This window comes from Corvus kubaryi, unplaced genomic scaffold, assembly GCF_017639235.1.
Source record: "Corvus kubaryi isolate FWS band 111438036 unplaced genomic scaffold, C.kubaryi_AGA036_p1.0 split3-73, whole genome shotgun sequence".
NCBI classification, from domain to species: domain Eukaryota; kingdom Metazoa; phylum Chordata; class Aves; order Passeriformes; family Corvidae; genus Corvus; species Corvus kubaryi.
The window spans coordinates 4027544-4045173 of record NW_024582091.1 but is presented as its reverse complement, the minus strand read 5'-3'; the positions used below and the strand labels follow the sequence as shown (position 1 = coordinate 4045173).

Below are 17630 nucleotides of genomic sequence, written 5' to 3'. Positions count from 1 at the left end.
TATATAATATATAATAGTAGAGAACTGTTATTCCTATTTCCCACATCTTTGCCTAAAAGCCCTTGATTTCAAAATTATAATAAGTCGGAGGGAAAGGGGTTACATCTGCCATTCCAAGGGAGGCTTCTGCCTTCCTTAGCAGACACCTGTCTTTCAAACCTAGACACTAGTGCAGCTAGGTTCCACATCTGGCTTCAAGGGACACCTCAAGGCTGCCATAAGCAGCAAGGAAATGGGCTGCAGCCATGCAGGATGGCTAAAGAAGCTCATTCTGTTTCATGGAGTAAAGGGAATGTCCTGGGTTGCAGTGTATTCTATTACCATCCTCAGGAGCTGTTGGAACCAGCTGGGGCAGTGTTTCCTTGCCTCCTCCCCCCAGACTATCTTTCTGTTAATGGCCCATCATTGTCCTGCCGCCTGACTCAGAGATAACTCCCTCCGGACTATCTTCTGTTAATGAGCCTAATTAACACTTTGCCTCATGACTCATTACCCCATTGTGAGATGCTCCACCCAGAGGGAGGAACCAAGCATCCCATCGTGGATATAATCTGGGACTCTGACCACCAGAGACAACCCTTCCCACTGGATTTCCAGAGGACAGGAGCTACACAGCCACCATTGGACTTTCTGAGGAAGAGCAGACTCTTTTACTACAGGATCACTGCTTCAGAGGACTGCAGCCACCATTCTACCAGACTGCTACCACCACCCTGCCTAACAGGGTGTCAGGTTGTACCTTGACTCTGTCAGTTTGACAGTGTTTTTCTTTTACTTTTTTCTTCCTTTTCTTTAATTTCCATTAAATTGTTATTCTGACTTGGTGCCTCCCACTGGTTTGTTTTCAAACTAGTACAGGGAATAGCAACAATTCATTTGCCCCTATTTGAGGAAAGAAATGGACTGCATGTGAAGCTGCAAAATGCACATATGGCAAACAAAGCAAGATGAATTTCAGCTTACTGGTAAAACGTGTTTTCCTTCTTTTAATCTTTTCAATGATGGTGACAATGAGGCTAAGTGAGTAGCTTCCCTGAGATGTGGTGGTATTTTCAGTGGCTTTGTATAATTGTCTTCATGGGCAGCAGTGTTTCCCCCTGTAGCTAGGGACTCATACCATTTGTTTAAACATGTCTGTATTTGCTTTCAATCATAAGAAACCCTCCCTGTCAGCACTGGGTACGGCTTTACAGATTCACACATCTTTCCTTTCCTAGCACTGGCTGTCTCTCATTTTATGTTTTGAACCAAATGAAGTTTAAACTTGATCAGGCATAGTGAGAATAAACGGTGCTGTCTCCCCTCAAAATAATGGTGCTTACACCAGTTTTATGAGAGACTGTTTTCTGCTTAATATCTTTCAGGGAACCAGGAGCTCAGGAACATGTCGGGGAAGCCCAGGCTTACCTACTTGAATGGAAGGGGCCGGATGGAGCCCATACGGTGGCTGTTGGCAGCAGCTGGTGTAGAGGTTGGGTGACGTTTTCAGTAGAGTGTTACAGACTGGTGTTTGCAACTTTCCTCAGTGGGGGACAATTTAACATGCGTGTGGAGGATAAAAGCTGCATGAGAGTGGCTAAATTCGTATGTCCAATAGCACTGCATGTTTGTAACTACATTGTTCGGTGGTTGATACGTGGGATGCAAAACTCATTGGCATTCAGAGTTTATTAGCAGTAGTATCAATCTCCTGAAGTAATTAACCCTAATGGGACAAAATGGGGATTTATTTAAAGGACCTTTATTAATTTTAAGTTTTGTAGCTGTGCTAAACCTCCTTAACTCAGTCTTACTAAGTGTGCAGTTACGATGTGTGTGAACTGGGGTGGGGTTAGAAATATTTGATGTGCCTTTTTTCCTTTGGTGCTGGCCCCAACCTGTCTTGTTTCTGTAGATGCTTGCACTCTGTTTCTGCTTGGTCTTGGTTTATTTCTGTATTAGTGCACTAATGCAGAAGTGGCCAGGCCCTCCTTCTGTTCCCCATCAGCTGTCAGGGAGTGTTGGATCCTCAGGACATCTGTACCCAAACAGTGTGATTGAAGATCTGGCCCATTACCTTTTGCTTGACTCAGTAGTTCTGTGCATGGTTATGTGCTATCACTTAATATAAGAAAGTTAACAGAAGAATAGCAGTGTGACACTATTCTCACTCCTTTTTCAGTTTGAAGAGGTGTATTTGGAAACAAAAGAGCAGTATGACAAGTTAATCAAAGGTAAGAATCCTGACACCTGAGGTGTAGTCCTTCAAAATATTTGTCCAGCCTAGCTAAATTTGTGTTCAAAAATAGTTTACTTAAACGAGGGGAAACTTCTAGGTGCACACCTTGAATAGTGCAATACTAGTTTTGAATAACCCGTTATTTCCAGTGCCAAATAACTGCTATAAACTAAAAGCCAGAGCATCTGTGATTGTGTTTATTGTAGTACATTAAGCAGGCAAACGCTTCTATTTAATATAACTTACTTAACTATGCTGTTGAATTGTTAGCATGGTACCTGGCACAGTTTTCGTCCAGGGCAAATAGAACTCCCTGAGCCTGAGATATGAAGCTTCCCCTAGTTAAAAAGCATGGAGCCAGCAGGGAGACCTGTGGAAAGCCTGACATAGTCCAAGCAGCATGCCACAAAGGATTCATGCCAACCTTGGGCGAGCAAGACCAGTTCTTCCCACACACCAGTGCAGACCTGTAGCCACTGCCCTTGATATCTGGTCAGAAGAAATCCATCAGTGAACCCCTCCACGGACACCCTGGAAGGAGAAGACCTTCCTGCCAGGGTGGGGAAGGAGTTGGGACTGTGAGGAGCAGTAGAGAGTGCACATGCCTCACAGTTTACCTGCTGCCCAAGACACGTGAGAGAAACCTCAGAGCAGGCTGAGCGTGCCAAGCTATACAAGGAAAGTTGGAAGAGGGCTTGCATGTATTGTGGCTGAGCTCAGAAAGGAAAAGCTGTGTCTAAAGAAATTCTGTCAGGGAAAGCTAAAGTGAACAAAAATAAAATAGAAGTGGTATTAACTAGATCAGAATTAAATTTGCAGGTCCAGTTGGCTGGGACTCTTACAGTGTGGGAGGACAGTGCAGTGTACACAAACCAATTATAGCTCTAAATCTAAGAGCACAGGTAGTGAAAGCCCAAGTCTGTAAATCCTTCACAAGTATAGGTTATCTAGAAAGAGTGATACTGTAACCAGGATTGTATCTGAGCTTATTGATATCCAGAGAGAATTAAATTACGGTGAAAAGGATAGGGAAGTTTTATAAAGAAGATCAAGCGTTCTATGTCTATATATTGAGCTTAAGATGGTGAGAACACAAAGAAAAAAGGTGTGGTTTAATAGAATGGGTTGAAGAAAGATAGATAAATTAGTCATCCTGATAAAGGGACCTCTGGAATGTTGCCAGTTGTGCAGGGCAGGACTCAACAGGAGTAACTCCACATTACTTCTCCCTTAAACTTTTTTTCTCTCCCTACCAATATGCTTTTTGACAGGGTTTCCTGTGTTTAGACACTACCACATCGTTAGACTGGCCCAGGCATGATTTTGGCATGTACCAGCTGACAATCCTCCAAGCAATGCCCCAGCAGTGTCAGGATGATGTCTGGGCCAGGGGCTCTTCCCAGCAGGCAGCTTGCAGACAGACAGCTGTTTCAGAGGCAAAGAGAGTTAAATAACTTTGGCCTGGGCAAACCTGTACTTATTGGCCTGAGGGATAACTAACCTGGCACAGTCTGTGCAGCCAAATGTTGGCCAAGTGCTACCTGGGTATCAACGAGCTCTGCTGGTTGCTTACAAATAACAGGTTGTTGAGCTTTTGATGGGGTACCCTTCCTTCCCGGACCAGGGTAAGAGAGCAGAGGAGGCTGATGTTCTGCTAAGTTCAATAAAGAACTTATATAGTCTCATAGCTTTCTTGAAGGCAGAGTTCAAAGGGGTTACATGATAAAGGCAAGCAGCAACAGCAAACAGCAGGCAAACAGCTTCTTCTTCTTCTATATCCTCTATACTCTATATGCTCTGTATTTTTTCTTACAGAAGTGTGGATTATATTTGTTAACTGACCAATAAGATTAACACACAATTCTAGTTTTCTTTTTCTTAACTTATCCTGGTCTAATTCTAACAGTCGTAAGTCTTACACAAGTGTTACACATGTATTACACAGATTTGCATATACAGTTTCTATCAGTTCTTCTTGTTTATGTGAACATGCCATCTAAAATATGTGAACAGTATCATTCTATCTATATTTTGTCCTAAAGTAAAGAATTCTGTGAAAAGGTACCACTGCTGCAGCAAGAACTGTGTTTAAGGTCTCTGCTACAGCTCTTTAATGTTTAAGGCACTTAGCATATATTTCTACTAAAAGTTAAAAATCTATATTTCTATTTCACTTCGGTGTGGCTTCATGTATCTCAGCTTGTCCAAAGGTTCTAATTCAACCCCTGTGCTTTGGCTTCCCTCTGAGCCTAAGTCCAGAGGAGCTTTCACTCCAACAACAGGTGATTGATTTTTTAATGTGTACTCCACAGACCACCTTTGGCCAGCACAATCCAATCCCTGAAATTACTGGCAAATTCCTTTTAATCCTGCATATGTATTCTGTGCTGTGGTTATGTGAAGTGGTTCTCCCTGCAAAACGAGGGAGGAGAGGCAGTCCACTACTGATTTTAAGAGGGACTCCTCTTTTCTGTAGATAAGAAACAAATGGTGTATTTAGTTCAGTCATATTTGCTACACTGCTTTTTGTCAAGGGCCAGAAAGACAAATTTCATTTTTCACTTCACATCTTTCTGCTGAAAAATATTCTTCCCAATCTATTAGTTTTCCCATTCTGTTGTTTCTGCTAGATAGATACCAAGTAATGTTTCTTCCTTAAGAGGCAGAAATGTGTTTTGGAAAGGCAAGAACATACACGATCTTTCTGTGAATGTTTACAAGAAACAAATCCAGGCTATTTGTTGCTGCAGAGAGAACTAATTTTTGAATTTTATCTGTAAATTAATAATATAGAACAAGTAAAGAATCTTTGTTAATTCTAGCCTAGCAAGGTATTTTAACAGCTATATTTTAACAGCTCTGGAGAAAGAGGCAGGCAGACGTGCCCGTTAGAATGAACCTTTATATCTGAAAGAAGGATTCACCAAACAGATAAAAATTGAGTAATTAAAAGAAATCATTAACTTTGAGCAATGCGAGTGGCAGCTGCCTGTTTGGACCTGGAGTTCTGCTGTGATTATAAACAAGGCAGGATTGTTCTCTGGATGCCCTTAGTGTGTAAATGGAGGAGGGAGTGTCTCTAAAAACAGTGAATTAGTCCAGCAGAAAACTGGTCTAGAATAGAGTGACTTTGCAATGCTAAATCTCTGTGTCTACTTAGCTCTCAGAGCTGCCTCACTGAAAGCTCAGACAATTGCTCCGACCATCACCAGCAGAAAATGGGACTACAAAGTTGTTTCTAAATAGGCGTGAATTGTTGTAGAATGACACTAAGGCTAGGCCTGTAAAATCTATGGGGACTCTCAAACTCTTGTCCTGGAGTGACTGTGTGAAACTTACTCAAACACCAACAGCTGTCACAGGCTCTGCCTCTAACTCTGTGGCTTCAGGATGTTCAAAGTGGCCTGACCCCTTCCTGTATTCTATCAGCTTGGCCTTGCTGCAGTACTACTCATGTGTATGTCCCTGACAGGGAATTGATCTGCATTCTAAAGAATTGGAATTTTTTGAAGTTCAGATTTACCACATATCTTTATTCTCCTTCTATTCCTTGGGTTGGAAGTGCTGGTTCAGGCTTTTCCTGCCAGCATGAGGCAGGCTCCAGAAGTACAAGCAGGGCCAGCTCTCACCAGCCGGTGAAGCTCCGGCAATGCTGTCAAGCCCAGGCCTCAGCTGCACTGTGGTGACCTCACTACAGGAGTGTGATGCAGGCTGTTTGATCTTCCCCACAATGTTAGCTGGGTGCAGTGAGTCTTACAGTTAGAGCAAGATATCAGTGGTCTTCTACACTGCAAGAGAAATGTGCTCAGTGCCTTGCTCTCCTGTACAGCTTGCAGTCTAGGAGGAGCTAAAAGGCTTTCCTTCACCTCTCCACCCTAGATGGATTCCTGCTCTTCCAGCAAGTGCCCCTGGTCGAGATTGATGGGATGAAGATGGTGCAGACCAGAGCCATCCTGAGCTACATAGCAGGGAAATACAATCTGTATGGGAAAGACCTGAAGGAGAGAGCCCTGTATGTAACACTTCCTATCACTTATGGAGCAGTTTGTTATTTGATAGCTACATTATATAAACCAAATTCAATCCTGTAAATCCAGTATAAAGGCATCAAAAAGACTAACAATAAGTTTTAAGCACTGCTTCTGAAATGTTCCTAAACAGAAACAGGCTTTTATTCCTTTTGAAAAATATTCATGTTTAGTTCATGCTTACTTTTGGCTGTGAAAATTGGCACTGTGTTGGTGATATAAAATTCCTATAAGTTGCCTTAGTTAATTGGAAAACAGATGAAATAACTTCTGTGCTTTTTTCTACCATCTTCCCCTGACCAACAGGATTGACATGTATGTAGAGGGAATAGCAGATCTGATGCAGATGATTTTGATGTTTCCTTTTTCTCCACCTGATGCAAAGGAGAAAAATCTTGACTCAGTTAAGGAGAGGGCAACTAACAGGTACTTTCCAGTCTTTGAAAAGGTAAGTGACAGCAAGTATGTGTCTATCAAACTGGCAATTATCCAAAAAGTTTCTGCAAAATAAGAATGCATTTGTAGTGTAGGTCAGTTCCCAATCCTCAGCTTTCTTGGCTGTCTCAAAGAAGGAGAAATATAGCAGCACATTTTCCTCTATTTGTTGGCTTGTGTTGTCAGGGCTGTGGTATTTGAACATCTGCAAAGCAATATGTTCTCAGCTGTACAGAAAAACTTTTCACTAAAGTGAAAGCAAGCACATGAGATTATTTTTGTTGAAGGAACAGTCCTATACTTATATTTGTTTAGAGCCCATCTCTCTGCCATGCTTAATTTCATTTGGAAAAGTTTCACTGGAGGAATGCAAAAATCCCTTGCAAATAAATCAGATAGAGAGATTAGGAGTACTTTGGTAAAACAACAGTCATAGATTTATAAAACAACAAACCCAACCCATATGATTCATGCATCTGGCAATATTTCCCGCTTTTGTAATATTGATCTAGTTTTGGTGGAAAACAATAATAAAGGGTGAACATCACAGAACTTCTTAACACTAAAATAAAATAACCTGTTCCCAAAGGCAGGGATTTTCATTACTTAGCTGTTGCAATTCTGCATTTCTAAGTTTGCTTCCTGATATCAACATTGGACATAACTTTAAATGAAGCATCTAAATGGGAGTTCTATGAATTCCTTAAATTGCTTGTTACTTCTTCCATTATCCCTATTTCTAATTCTAGGACTGTTACTAGTTTACTTAAGCATGTGGTTTTGTTTCTGTTCCCGGTGCCAATCATCATTCATCATTACTGAGTGACTAAAGTTTGTAGTCTGTCTACTAGAACATGAAATGAACAAAACTTCATTTTTTTTCCAGCAACAGTGAAATGATGTAGGCTCAGCTTCAGCTGAAAAGTCCACCCTGAAATTTCAGATAGAATTGCTGCTCAGCTCTGCAGCTGTGCTGTGAGGCTTAGCTGCCAAGGATGCCCATATGCCCCACTCTCATCTGCAGCCCATGTTTTCTTTTCTTCTCCAGGTTTTGAAACAACATGGTCAAGACTTTCTTGTGGGCAACAAATTCAGCTGGGCAGATGTTCAGCTAATGGAAGCCATTTTAGCAGTGGAGGAAAAAATTCCTGCTGTGCTGTCAGGGTTTCCTCAGCTGCAGGTAATTTTATTACTGAGCATGCTGTATTCAGGAGCTGGAGGTCAGTCCTGAAGTGATCATCTCCCCAGGCTGTCTAAATCACATTTTTGTGGCCAGAATTTCTCTCTTAATTGTTTTTTAATTATTTTTTTTTTAGGCATTTAAAACAAAAATGAGCAATATGCCTACAATTAAGAAGTTCCTGCAGCCTGGCAGCCCAAGGAAACCGCCACCAGATGCCCATTATGTAGAAACTGTGTTGAAGGTTTTTAAGAAATGAAAGCCTTGCCACCTTTGGTGAGACCCAAAATGCTGGGAGAGCAGGGGAGAGCAGAGCAGCAACTCCAAACCCTAAACCAAAGGAGAAGGAAGCTCAGTAAATTAGTATTGTTTTAGTTAAAACCAGTGCTAGAAAAACAAAGCAACCCATACCAGAAATAAAGCATTCTATTACTTTGGCAATGTGACAACAGCTTTGTCTTCATTGATAATAAATGCTTGGCAAAACATGAAAACATAGGCATATGGAGGCAAAGAACTCTTTGTAGGGTAGGGAATTTATGAATTTAGAGAAAGAACAATGCATTGTTAGTATTGTCAGAATGTAACTTGTTGAAGAAGGTATTTTCTACATGAAAAGAAGCTCAGAGTAAGACCTGTGGAAGAGAAGAGAGAGAAGACCATTGGCACCACTTAACCTTTAAAGAAGTACACCTGTTTCAAGTTTCCATTCTTAAATTTAAGCTTGTGGGTGAATTGGATTTTTAAGGTCTCTCAGCAAAGTTTTTGCAAAACTGATTATTTTTCTCTATAAATCAAGTATTTCAAACCTTTTGTATGATCATACCAGCTACTCACAAGCATGTTACAAATACATTACCTCTTGTGAGCAAAGTGTCATGAAAGAAAGGTGCAGTCTGTTTTGCAGACTCTGGCAAGGCAGAGAACGTTTATTTCTACACATTTAGGACAGAACACAGAGCAACAGATACTTAGGTTTCATTTACTTTCAAATAAAAATATTTACAACAGACAATAACAGCTTTGTGAAGTGGCCTGATGCAACAGAGAAGCATCTGCCTAGAAGGAAACTTGTGTTCCAACAACTGTCACTAACCAGATCTGCTGCTTAATATTCTATGACATGAGTGAAGAAAAAAAGAAATTAGAAAAAAATATGGGAGCCAGAATAAAACAATACGCAAAAAGACAGTGAGACCCACTGAGTGCTCCCTTGGATCCCATGTTCCATAGGAGAACTCCGTGCCCTGGGGGCAGGTGGCTTTTAAAGTCTCTGGTGCCACCGGAATGGTGCATTTTTCAATCCTCGTGCTGATTGGTCCCTTTCCTGTTCGCTGGTTGGTCTATACCTCCGTGCATTCCTCACCAATCATTTTCAAACAAGTCCACATCATTGGTTGGCTTGTTCTCCAATCACAGTCCAGGGCATCATCCTCCTCCCTTGTACCCTATGAAGCAATGTACTAGAAAGTTCCTGCTATTAAACCCATTGGGTCCTTGTTATATCCCCATCCAGTGGTCACATTCCACCATTACACCCGTAACAGTCTCGCAATAACAATTAACTCGTTAACTGCATATCCCCAAAAAAACTTTTGACCATTTATTACAGCTACACTATTTCTACATTATTAACTTTCAGGCTCGAACTCGTGTTTTCCTACAGTGTAGTCTCTAGACCCAGGATGTCTCCTAGACTTTATCATGGCCAGGCCTACAAACGGTAAATCCAGACAGCCTACCTAAGAGCGAGTCTGGGTTTGTGAAACACCACCAGATGCACCTTGGTGCACATGTCGATGCATGGAAAGCTTCAATCTCCCACATTAGCCTAGATTCTGCATCATAAGTCATATATGTCCAAAAACATGGGAAACACTCTCCAGCAGTGTCAGAGGCTGGACAGGAGACCTGCCCAAAATGTAAGGAGGGGATAGAGGGACATAGAGCCCTAACCAGAAGGGGGAGCTACAGGAGGTGCTCTCAGTAAGGGGTCTCCTTTTGTGAAGCCTGGCTGTCCTTATGTGCCATATGGGGTACAGAGTGTTCCACCTGGGGACTAGGCACCTCCTAAAATACAATACATTGCAGTGGTGACTCTTGATGCCTTGTCCTTCTCTGGTTCTAGTTCTAAATAAATTATTGAGCTTATTTTATTGTCAAGCATGGAACACATCGATGTAACAGGTACCAACAGTGATGGCTGATAGGATGAGGATCATTTTCAGCTACCAAGCAATGAAGTATGTGTACAGGAAAGACCTGAAGGAGACAGCTACCTGTACTGTACCTGCAGGTAATGCCTCCATCACTATTAACCACGTAGATTAGATAGGCAGGATGGTGCATGGGAATGCATGCTGTATTGACTTTTTGAAATCAATACAGTTGTCCAAAGAAAGCAGTCAGGAGTACAGAGGGCAGTTTGCCATCTGATACCACACTTCACTCACTGTCTCTTACGTTGTCTTTGGTGTTTATTTTCACTGAGCCAAATTCAGGGAAACATTTTTGGCAGAAATAACAAAAAAAGTCCAACCCAGATGTCCAGAGATGAAATTCAGCCGAAGTGTCCTGAAGGAATATACCCTAAGCAAGGCTTAGAAACTTGTGAAAGATTTGAGCTGAATTAGTTGATGTGTTAAAATTTAAAAAACCCCATCAAATATTAGAATAAAAGTGTAATTGGCATAGCACTATTCTTTTAAACTGAGTGAGCTTTTTGGCTGTTATAATTACTTTCAACTAGCATGGTGCCAAGCAATGAAAATGGGAGGCATATTACCATTTTGTGCTGGCACAGATGTTCCAATGATCATGATCTCTCATCTATCTTACATTTGTGTATAGTCAGCATGAGGCAGGAATTTATTTTCTGTAGGTGAAAAGTAACTAAACAGAACAAATTGATTTGTTTGCTTGAGAGAGAGAAGTTTCCTATTTGCAGAGAATTGTTTGCAATTCTCTATGTAGGAGGGGCTACACATTTATATAATCTCAAGGCAGGGCTGCTGGGAACTTAGAGTTACACTGGGCCCAAGGTAAGTGGGGTTTTTTCTTTATTTTGGACATGCAGGGAATTGTTGTACATGAAACTCAGAGAATGGGTTTTATAGATTAAATGTGTGTATGTACTTTATTAACATGGTTTTGTGCACCAAATGTTAGATTCTTAATCAGCTGCTTTTGAGGTGTACAGAATTAAGAAAAAGAAAGGTAGATCTCAGAAGTGGGGCATGTTTCCTCTCACCTCCTTCTTTCTTCCTACAGTAGAGAAGCTGCTGACATGTTATTTACAGGTGGAATGTGGTGGGGGGTTGGGCATTTTCCTTTTGCTGCTGTTAATGCTTTAGCTTTGCTGTGGACAGGGTGTCAGTAGCTGTGAGGCTGGCATAAGCTGGGCACTGTTTGTGTGTGTTTGTTGCTGATGCGCAGCGGGGTTGTGAGTTGGGTGGGTGGCTGTCTGCCTAGAAACTGCTGTTGCTTGAAATTCTGGCAGAGTTGGAACTGGACCAAGCAAGCATTGCCCTGTGGCTTTGCCTGTGGTAAAGGCAAATCTGATGTTACCAGAGGCAAAAGTAACTTCCATGTCTTTGGAGGCTTGTCTAAAGAAATTACAGAAGCAGGGAGTGTTGTAGAAGAGGTTGCCTGGGCGAAAGAATTCCTTCCTGGCCGGTTATAATGGAGCATAATGGCTGCTGGAGGAAGCACAGCAATTGCTGAGTTTATAGCATGTATCTGGTTAAACAGTAAACTGTATTCTGAGTTAATGCCAAATTACAGAGAGAGCACACTCTGCTTTTTGGTCAGAACAGAACACTTTGGATGCAAATGGTTTTGATTCATTTGTTCTCTGAGTGGGTCAATTGCCCTAAATACAGGGTTCTCTTTAACTATCCTGCATGTGTAAGAAATATTTTAAGGCAGAATGATACAAGGCAGCCTCTCAATATAGTCTTTTACCTCCTCTATTAATTTGGTGAAAGTCTTGGACCATAAATCATCAGTTTCAAACAACACAACTTTGAGAGCCATTAGAGACTCAAAACCAGGATTCTAAATCTTTATTGTGTGAAGCTTATTTTTTTATTGCAGATACTAGGAAATCGGGCACGTGGAAACATGTCTGGAAAACCCAAGCTGCACTACTTCAATGGACGAGGCCGAATGGAACCAATACGGTGGCTACTGGCAGCAGCTGGGGTTGAGGTTTGCCTGTGTTTTTTTATACTGAGAGCATGTGACAAATATGTACTTTTACTGTTCCTTATGAAAAGTGTGACTGAACAGCAGTTTCAAACTCTGCACTTAGTGCATTGCTGAGCAAGCCAACAGTGACCACGAGCTTACCCAAGGCAGGGGGCAAGTTCCTGTCTCAGTTCCACACATCATGTGCCAAGCCTACTGGTAGCACCACAAATGCCTCTCCCCTGTAGCCAGTGAAAGAAAAAATTTAAACCCCAGCAGCGCAGCAGAACCTGGCTTCTTATCTTCTGATCACCGCGGTCAAGCACTTGCAATTCTGAATACCTTCAGATAAATTCCAACGTCCAAAATAGCAAGAGATTATTATTGCTACCATGATGTAGTTTACCCTTGAAGGTACTGTATACTGAAAACCATAGTAATATTTTTTTATCTCTAACAGGTTCTGATATTAAACCAGAGATGGAGTGTTTCAAGATTTGTGTGTTTCAAGAGCCATGGGTTTCTGTCACAGCGACGGCCAATGTGCCTGAAAGCTTTCAAATATGATTTATGTTTTAGAAAATAGAATTCCCCAAAACACAGCCCTTTTGTGCCTTCTTTACCTAAATGAAGAGAAACTGAAACATGGGATGACAACAGAACTTTTCTTCTCTATTTCCTGCAGTTTGAAGAATCTTACCTGGAAAAAAGGGACGATCTGACAAAGTTACAGCAGGGTAAGTTTCCTTCACTTTTAAATAATAACAACAGCAATAGCGATAACAGTAGTAATAATAATAATTAGATTTAGAAGTACTTGTCTGAAAACACTTAAGAAGTCTAAGTCTTAGTCTCTGAGGAAGAAAATCTCTTAACTGGATTGTACATGAGGTTTCAGAGATACACACTGCAGTGTGTTAAGTGGTATCATCCCCCCAGTTTCTTCAATCTTCACTGATTCACAGAAGTGCTGAGGTCAGAAGGGACCTCTCAAGATCATCTACTCCACCTCCCCTCTTCAAGCAAGGCTGCCTACAACCAGTTACCCAGGACCATGTCCAGCTGGGCTTTAAGCATCTCCAAGGATGGAGAAGTTACAGCTGCTCTGGACAACCCACAGTCAAAGAGCCTTGTTACAGTGGGGAAACTGCAACACGTGCATCAAACAACGAGCCCGTGGAAAAGAAATATATATGGACCGATTCTTGATAGATGTTTCAGAGAGATGTTTATTTTCCCAGCCGCATGGCCGGGGCTCTGCCGAGGAACTGCGGCAATCACGGGACCCGAGGGTCCTTGCCCACGCAGGGGAACACAAACCAACCAATGGGGAACGAGGCTGACCAGGGGCTCCGTGTCTCCCCTCAGGGCCCCTCTCCCAGGACCACATGGCAGGGGGGAAGGGACCCCGACAGAGCCTTTCTTTAAGTTCAGATGGTTGACTCTCCTTTGATTCAGCTGGTGTCCATTGCCTCCCGTCCTAGGACATACAGGCTTTTGTCATCAGATCATCTTGAAATTCACTAGCATTTTAGGTTGCTTACAACGTTGTTGTTTTATAATCCATTTGCAAACAGAGTTCCAGATTTCCGAGTCTACCTGTACCTCTGCTGTGTTCCTGCCTCCCAAGGCAACTACCCACTGTGCTAGCTTCAGCTTCCATCTTCCTCAACATGATGTTCACGTTTCCTCCAAACCAAATTACATGTCTGTGCTTTTCACTTGGCCTGTCAAAAGAAATCTGAGCTAGGGGTAGCATGTGCAGTCCTGTTCTCCTTTAGGAATAATGACTTGATCCCCCTGCCACAGGCTGCCTTTCAAAAAGTGTTTTGAGACACAAGTATAAATGTAAAAGCACCCCTACTAGCAGAGACTTTCTCTGCATGACTGTCTTACAATGGATACAAAGAGGGACATAGCTGATCAGTTATCTGAGTCAAGACATGATTCCCTAGAGCAAAACCTCTCACTCGCTCCTCTGATCTGATACCTCTCTTTCCACAGGTAGTTTTACTTCTTTCGTTCTAGGACAAAGCTTCTGCAGGCTAGGAAAAGGGTTACATGGCTCCAGCCTCACTCCAGGTGATATTTGGGTCTTGGAGGAATCTCATGGAACTCACTCATTTTTCCCACTACATGCCCATACAGATGAGATGCCATTTGTAAAATCAATAAAGTAGACACAAAGACATTTTATGCTTTTATATTCACTATTATTTATATTCATTATTATTCACGTTATATGTTGGCTGGTGCTTAGAAAGTCCAGACATACTTAGCAAAGCATGACAGAAACTGGCTGGGTCAGACCTTCAAGTCCTTCTCATCTGTGTTAATCTCCATGAAAATCACCTGAGTTAGGGCCATGCGGTGCATGTAGTTTTCAGTGTACGACAGGTAGAAGTTCTGCATTTGGGTGCTTCCCCAAATCTGAAATTTCCACAGTTCATTGCTTTAATATTAAGTTATTAACATGTCACTAAGAAACGGTTGTTGCATGCTGAGCATTTTCCATACCTTCTTGTAAGAATGAGGAAGATTGCCACCAAAAGGGTTGTCAAACTCTGTAACAGGCTGCCCATGGAAGTGGTTGAGTCACTGTGTGTAGACTTGCACTTGGGGACAGGGTTTAGTGGTGAAATTGGGCATTGTTTGGTTTACAGTTGGATTTGATGATCTTAGGATACTTTTTCTAGCCTAAATGATTCAGATTCTAAATAAAAAATAGTACACATGGTTACTTTGCCTAACACACGGTTGTGGTTCTCATTCAGGGACTGAATGTGTCCTTGTTATTCCCTTTCCCCTAGATGGATCCCTGCTCTTTCAGCAACTGCCAATGGTAGAGATCGACGGGATGAAGCTGGTGCAGACCAGAGCCATTGCCAACTACATAGCAACGAAGTACAACCTCTACGGGAAGGACCTGAAGGAGAGAGCCCTGTACTGTCACAGTAGCACCTTTGCTTGTTAGACCCCAGCTCACACCGTAGCTCTGTGTAACACAAGGATATGCCAGCTCACAGCTAGATTCAGAGGGAGAGAGCAGCGCTTCATGCAGCATGTGATGACTGTGACTGCAGGTGATGGCTACAGCAGTGACAGCCAGCTAGATTAGATAGGGCAAGCGAGCCCATGAATCATCAATCAGAGGTCAATGCAGTTATGAGAGGAAAGCAGTCAGGGGGCAGACTGTCTTACTGATGCTGCTTTTCATTTTCTCCTGCACTTGTCAGCAGCATCATTTTCACCTTATCAAATTCAGGGCAATGTTTTCTAAGGAAACAAATAAACTTCTCTCTCTTATACCCAGGAATTAGTATAGAGTTAGAGTGAATAACTGGTTGTCAAAGGATAGGACTCTTAGGGCACGTGTTTTGACCTGAGGTATTTTTGAATGTTTCAAATTAATAAGCACTGGTAAACACATGTCAAGATATTTGCTAGATATTGTACAGACCTGCTGTTCAACTTACTCTGTCTGACTGGGTTTTTAGCACAAGTTTGAGTGACACACCCAGTAGTTTTGCTCACGAATTTTGCATTTGTTTTTCACCCAAGCTCCCCTGCTGCCTGCCCCCAATGAAACTTTTCCAGACTATGCGTGTGTGTGATAGAAGAGGCAGCGATTTCCCAGCATCTCAGAGAGGTTATGCCAGTAGCTTTTGTGCTGTTCATACCTGCTGTGTTTGACCTGACCAAGTGTATCCATTCCTTTCAGAATCGATATGTATGTGGAAGGAATGTTTGATCTGAACGAGTTGCTCATGTACTACGTCTTCCAGCCAGCAGACAAAAAGGAGCAACATTTCACTAATATGATGGACAAGGCCACAAACAGATATTTCCCAGTCTTTGAGAAGGTATGTGGCAAAGAGGTTGTAGCTTAATTGATGCTGTTATCTTGAACCTCCATCCTGGATCCACACAAGTTTTATGAAGGAAAACAGAAGAAAAATTACCACTTGAACATAAATGCTCTGGTTTTGGTGGTGCTGGGAGTAAGATGGAGGCAGGACACTAGAGAGGGGACAGAAGGCACTACAGATCTGGGAGAGATGTAAAGCTGCAAAAACCTAGCACACACTGAGCTCCCCAAATGTCCAGGTTTGCATCTGTGTGTTGTTTCAGACAAAAGACACTACAACATCAGCTTTGACATAAAGTTTCCTCCTGAAGTGCAGATTCCCCTCTACCGCAGATGCTATGTGAAAGTATTACAGTTCCTTCTGTATCTCATACAGCTTAGCCTTCAATGCAGCTACAGCAGCCAAGGCCAGATGAGCACAACTGAGCTGCCAGACAGCAGTGTAGAAGAGAAAGGGCTGATAGATTATGCCTAGGATGGCAGTGCCATCAGATCACTGTTTGTACTACAGGTGTTTGAAGAACAATGGATGACCCTGCTTTGAAGATACCCTATTAAGTAACACAGAGAAAAGACATCATCTCCTTCTGGTTCTCCGTTTTTAGGTTTTGAAAGAGCATGGAAAAGACTTCCTGGTTGGCAACCAGCTGAGCAGGGCAGATGTGCAATTACTTGAAATCATTTTAATGGCAGAGGAGTTCAAACCTGATATACTTGCCAAATTTCCTCTCTTGCAGGTAAATGAATGGGCAGTTTGAATGGACAATGAATTGGAAAGGAGCACTGTTTAAACTGGCTGAGAAGTATGGGAGAGTGGGAGGGTGAGATGTGACATGCAAAATAATCAGATGCCCTAAGTACTTCTAGCTGGCCTCACATACTCATTGATACTGCTACCTTCTGTCACCACAACCCCAAAAGTATAAGAGGGGGACGCATATAGTTTCTTCTGCAGCATCAAGCCACAATGTGACTTTCAGAGTATGGGTAACATTGAAATGTCTGACAGTTGCAATGTTTCTTAAGCACAGTGCTGTTTTGGTTTTGTTTTTTTTTTTTTTTGTAGAGCTTCAAAGCAACAATAAGCAATATCCCCACAATAAAGAAATTCCTGCAGCCTGGCAGCCAGAGAAAACCACCAACACGAGAGGAAGATGTAACCAAAGTGATGAAAATTTTCCACTCCTGAGCAGCACCCTAAAGCCACAAAAAGTCAATTTCATTGTGTTTGCTGATAGTGAGAAATTAATGAAAACACTGAAAACCAAGGTTTTTGATCTCTCTTTCCTTAGCTACAGAACTGGTTTTAGCCTACTGCAAACACTTCAAGGTAAAGCTACATGAGCCTACCAGCAAAGGAAAGAGTTCACTGATTTGGGGGTATAGTGGACAACACAGGATGCCTTAAATAACTAAAGAGAATACCTGAAATAAAGTCTTACTATTGATACTCAAAACCCAGCTGTTCATTGATTTCTTGCTGCTGCTTCAGTGCCTAAGATCTCTCTGGTTCTGTTTTTCCGGTGCTCCCAAGAATAGTTGGAAAATTAGGAGAGTTTATCCCAAACAGTAGGTCATGTATTTTTTCTGGGAAATGCCAGGAAAAGCCTGCAGGTTGTGGTTAGATTGATGCCATGAAGATTTTTTGCCTTTTCTTTTATACCCCTGTTATACCTTTTTTACAACCTCTGTATTCCTAGTGCTTTTTGCCTA

The 17630-nt window shown here is 42.0% G+C and overlaps 2 protein-coding genes across 3 annotated transcripts; both read left to right on the top strand.

Moving 5' to 3' along the window:
• The first annotated feature begins 696 nt into the window (after positions 1-696).
• On the top strand, positions 697-8302 carry LOC121658866 (glutathione S-transferase A4-like). Of its 2 annotated transcripts, none has more exons than XM_042016304.1 (7): positions 697-732; positions 1365-1471; positions 2162-2213; positions 6098-6230; positions 6553-6694; positions 7730-7861; positions 7998-8302. In XM_042016304.1, exons 2-7 carry the CDS (start codon positions 1385-1387, stop codon positions 8118-8120), a joined length of 669 nt encoding a protein of 222 aa, XP_041872238.1. In that variant the 5' UTR covers positions 697-732; positions 1365-1384; the 3' UTR covers positions 8121-8302. The 2 variants fall into 2 exon arrangements, with proteins under 2 accessions (XP_041872238.1, XP_041872237.1); XM_042016303.1 differs by lacking the exon at positions 697-732 and adding an exon at positions 804-965.
• Positions 8303-11929: 3627 nt separating this feature from the next.
• On the top strand, positions 11930-17374 carry LOC121658867 (glutathione S-transferase-like). Its single transcript, XM_042016305.1, has 6 exons — positions 11930-12070; positions 12735-12786; positions 14860-14992; positions 15771-15912; positions 16523-16654; positions 16984-17374. The coding sequence occupies exons 1-6, from the start codon at positions 11984-11986 to the stop codon at positions 17104-17106; spliced, it is 669 nt and encodes a 222-aa protein (XP_041872239.1). The 5' UTR covers positions 11930-11983; the 3' UTR covers positions 17107-17374.
• The last annotated feature ends 256 nt before the right edge of the window (positions 17375-17630 follow it).

What these genes read in the sequence shown, in the direction of transcription:
- LOC121658866 (XM_042016303.1), top strand. Translation starts at nt 923, where the DNA reads ATGCACATATGGCAAACAAAGCAAGATGAATTTCAGCTTACTG. An exon ending in GTATGACAAGTTAATCAAAG is followed by an intron (nt 2,214 to 6,097) that starts GTAAGAATCCTG and finishes TCTCCACCCTAG; the next exon opens with ATGGATTCCTGCTCTTCCAG. An exon ending in ACTTTCCAGTCTTTGAAAAG is followed by an intron (nt 6,695 to 7,729) that starts GTAAGTGACAGC and finishes TTTCTTCTCCAG; the next exon opens with GTTTTGAAACAACATGGTCA.
- LOC121658867 (XM_042016305.1), top strand. Translation starts at nt 11,984, where the DNA reads ATGTCTGGAAAACCCAAGCTGCACTACTTCAATGGACGAGGCCGAATG. An exon ending in TGGCAGCAGCTGGGGTTGAG is followed by an intron (nt 12,071 to 12,734) that starts GTTTGCCTGTGT and finishes TATTTCCTGCAG; the next exon opens with TTTGAAGAATCTTACCTGGA. An exon ending in GACCTGAAGGAGAGAGCCCT is followed by an intron (nt 14,993 to 15,770) that starts GTACTGTCACAG and finishes CATTCCTTTCAG; the next exon opens with AATCGATATGTATGTGGAAG.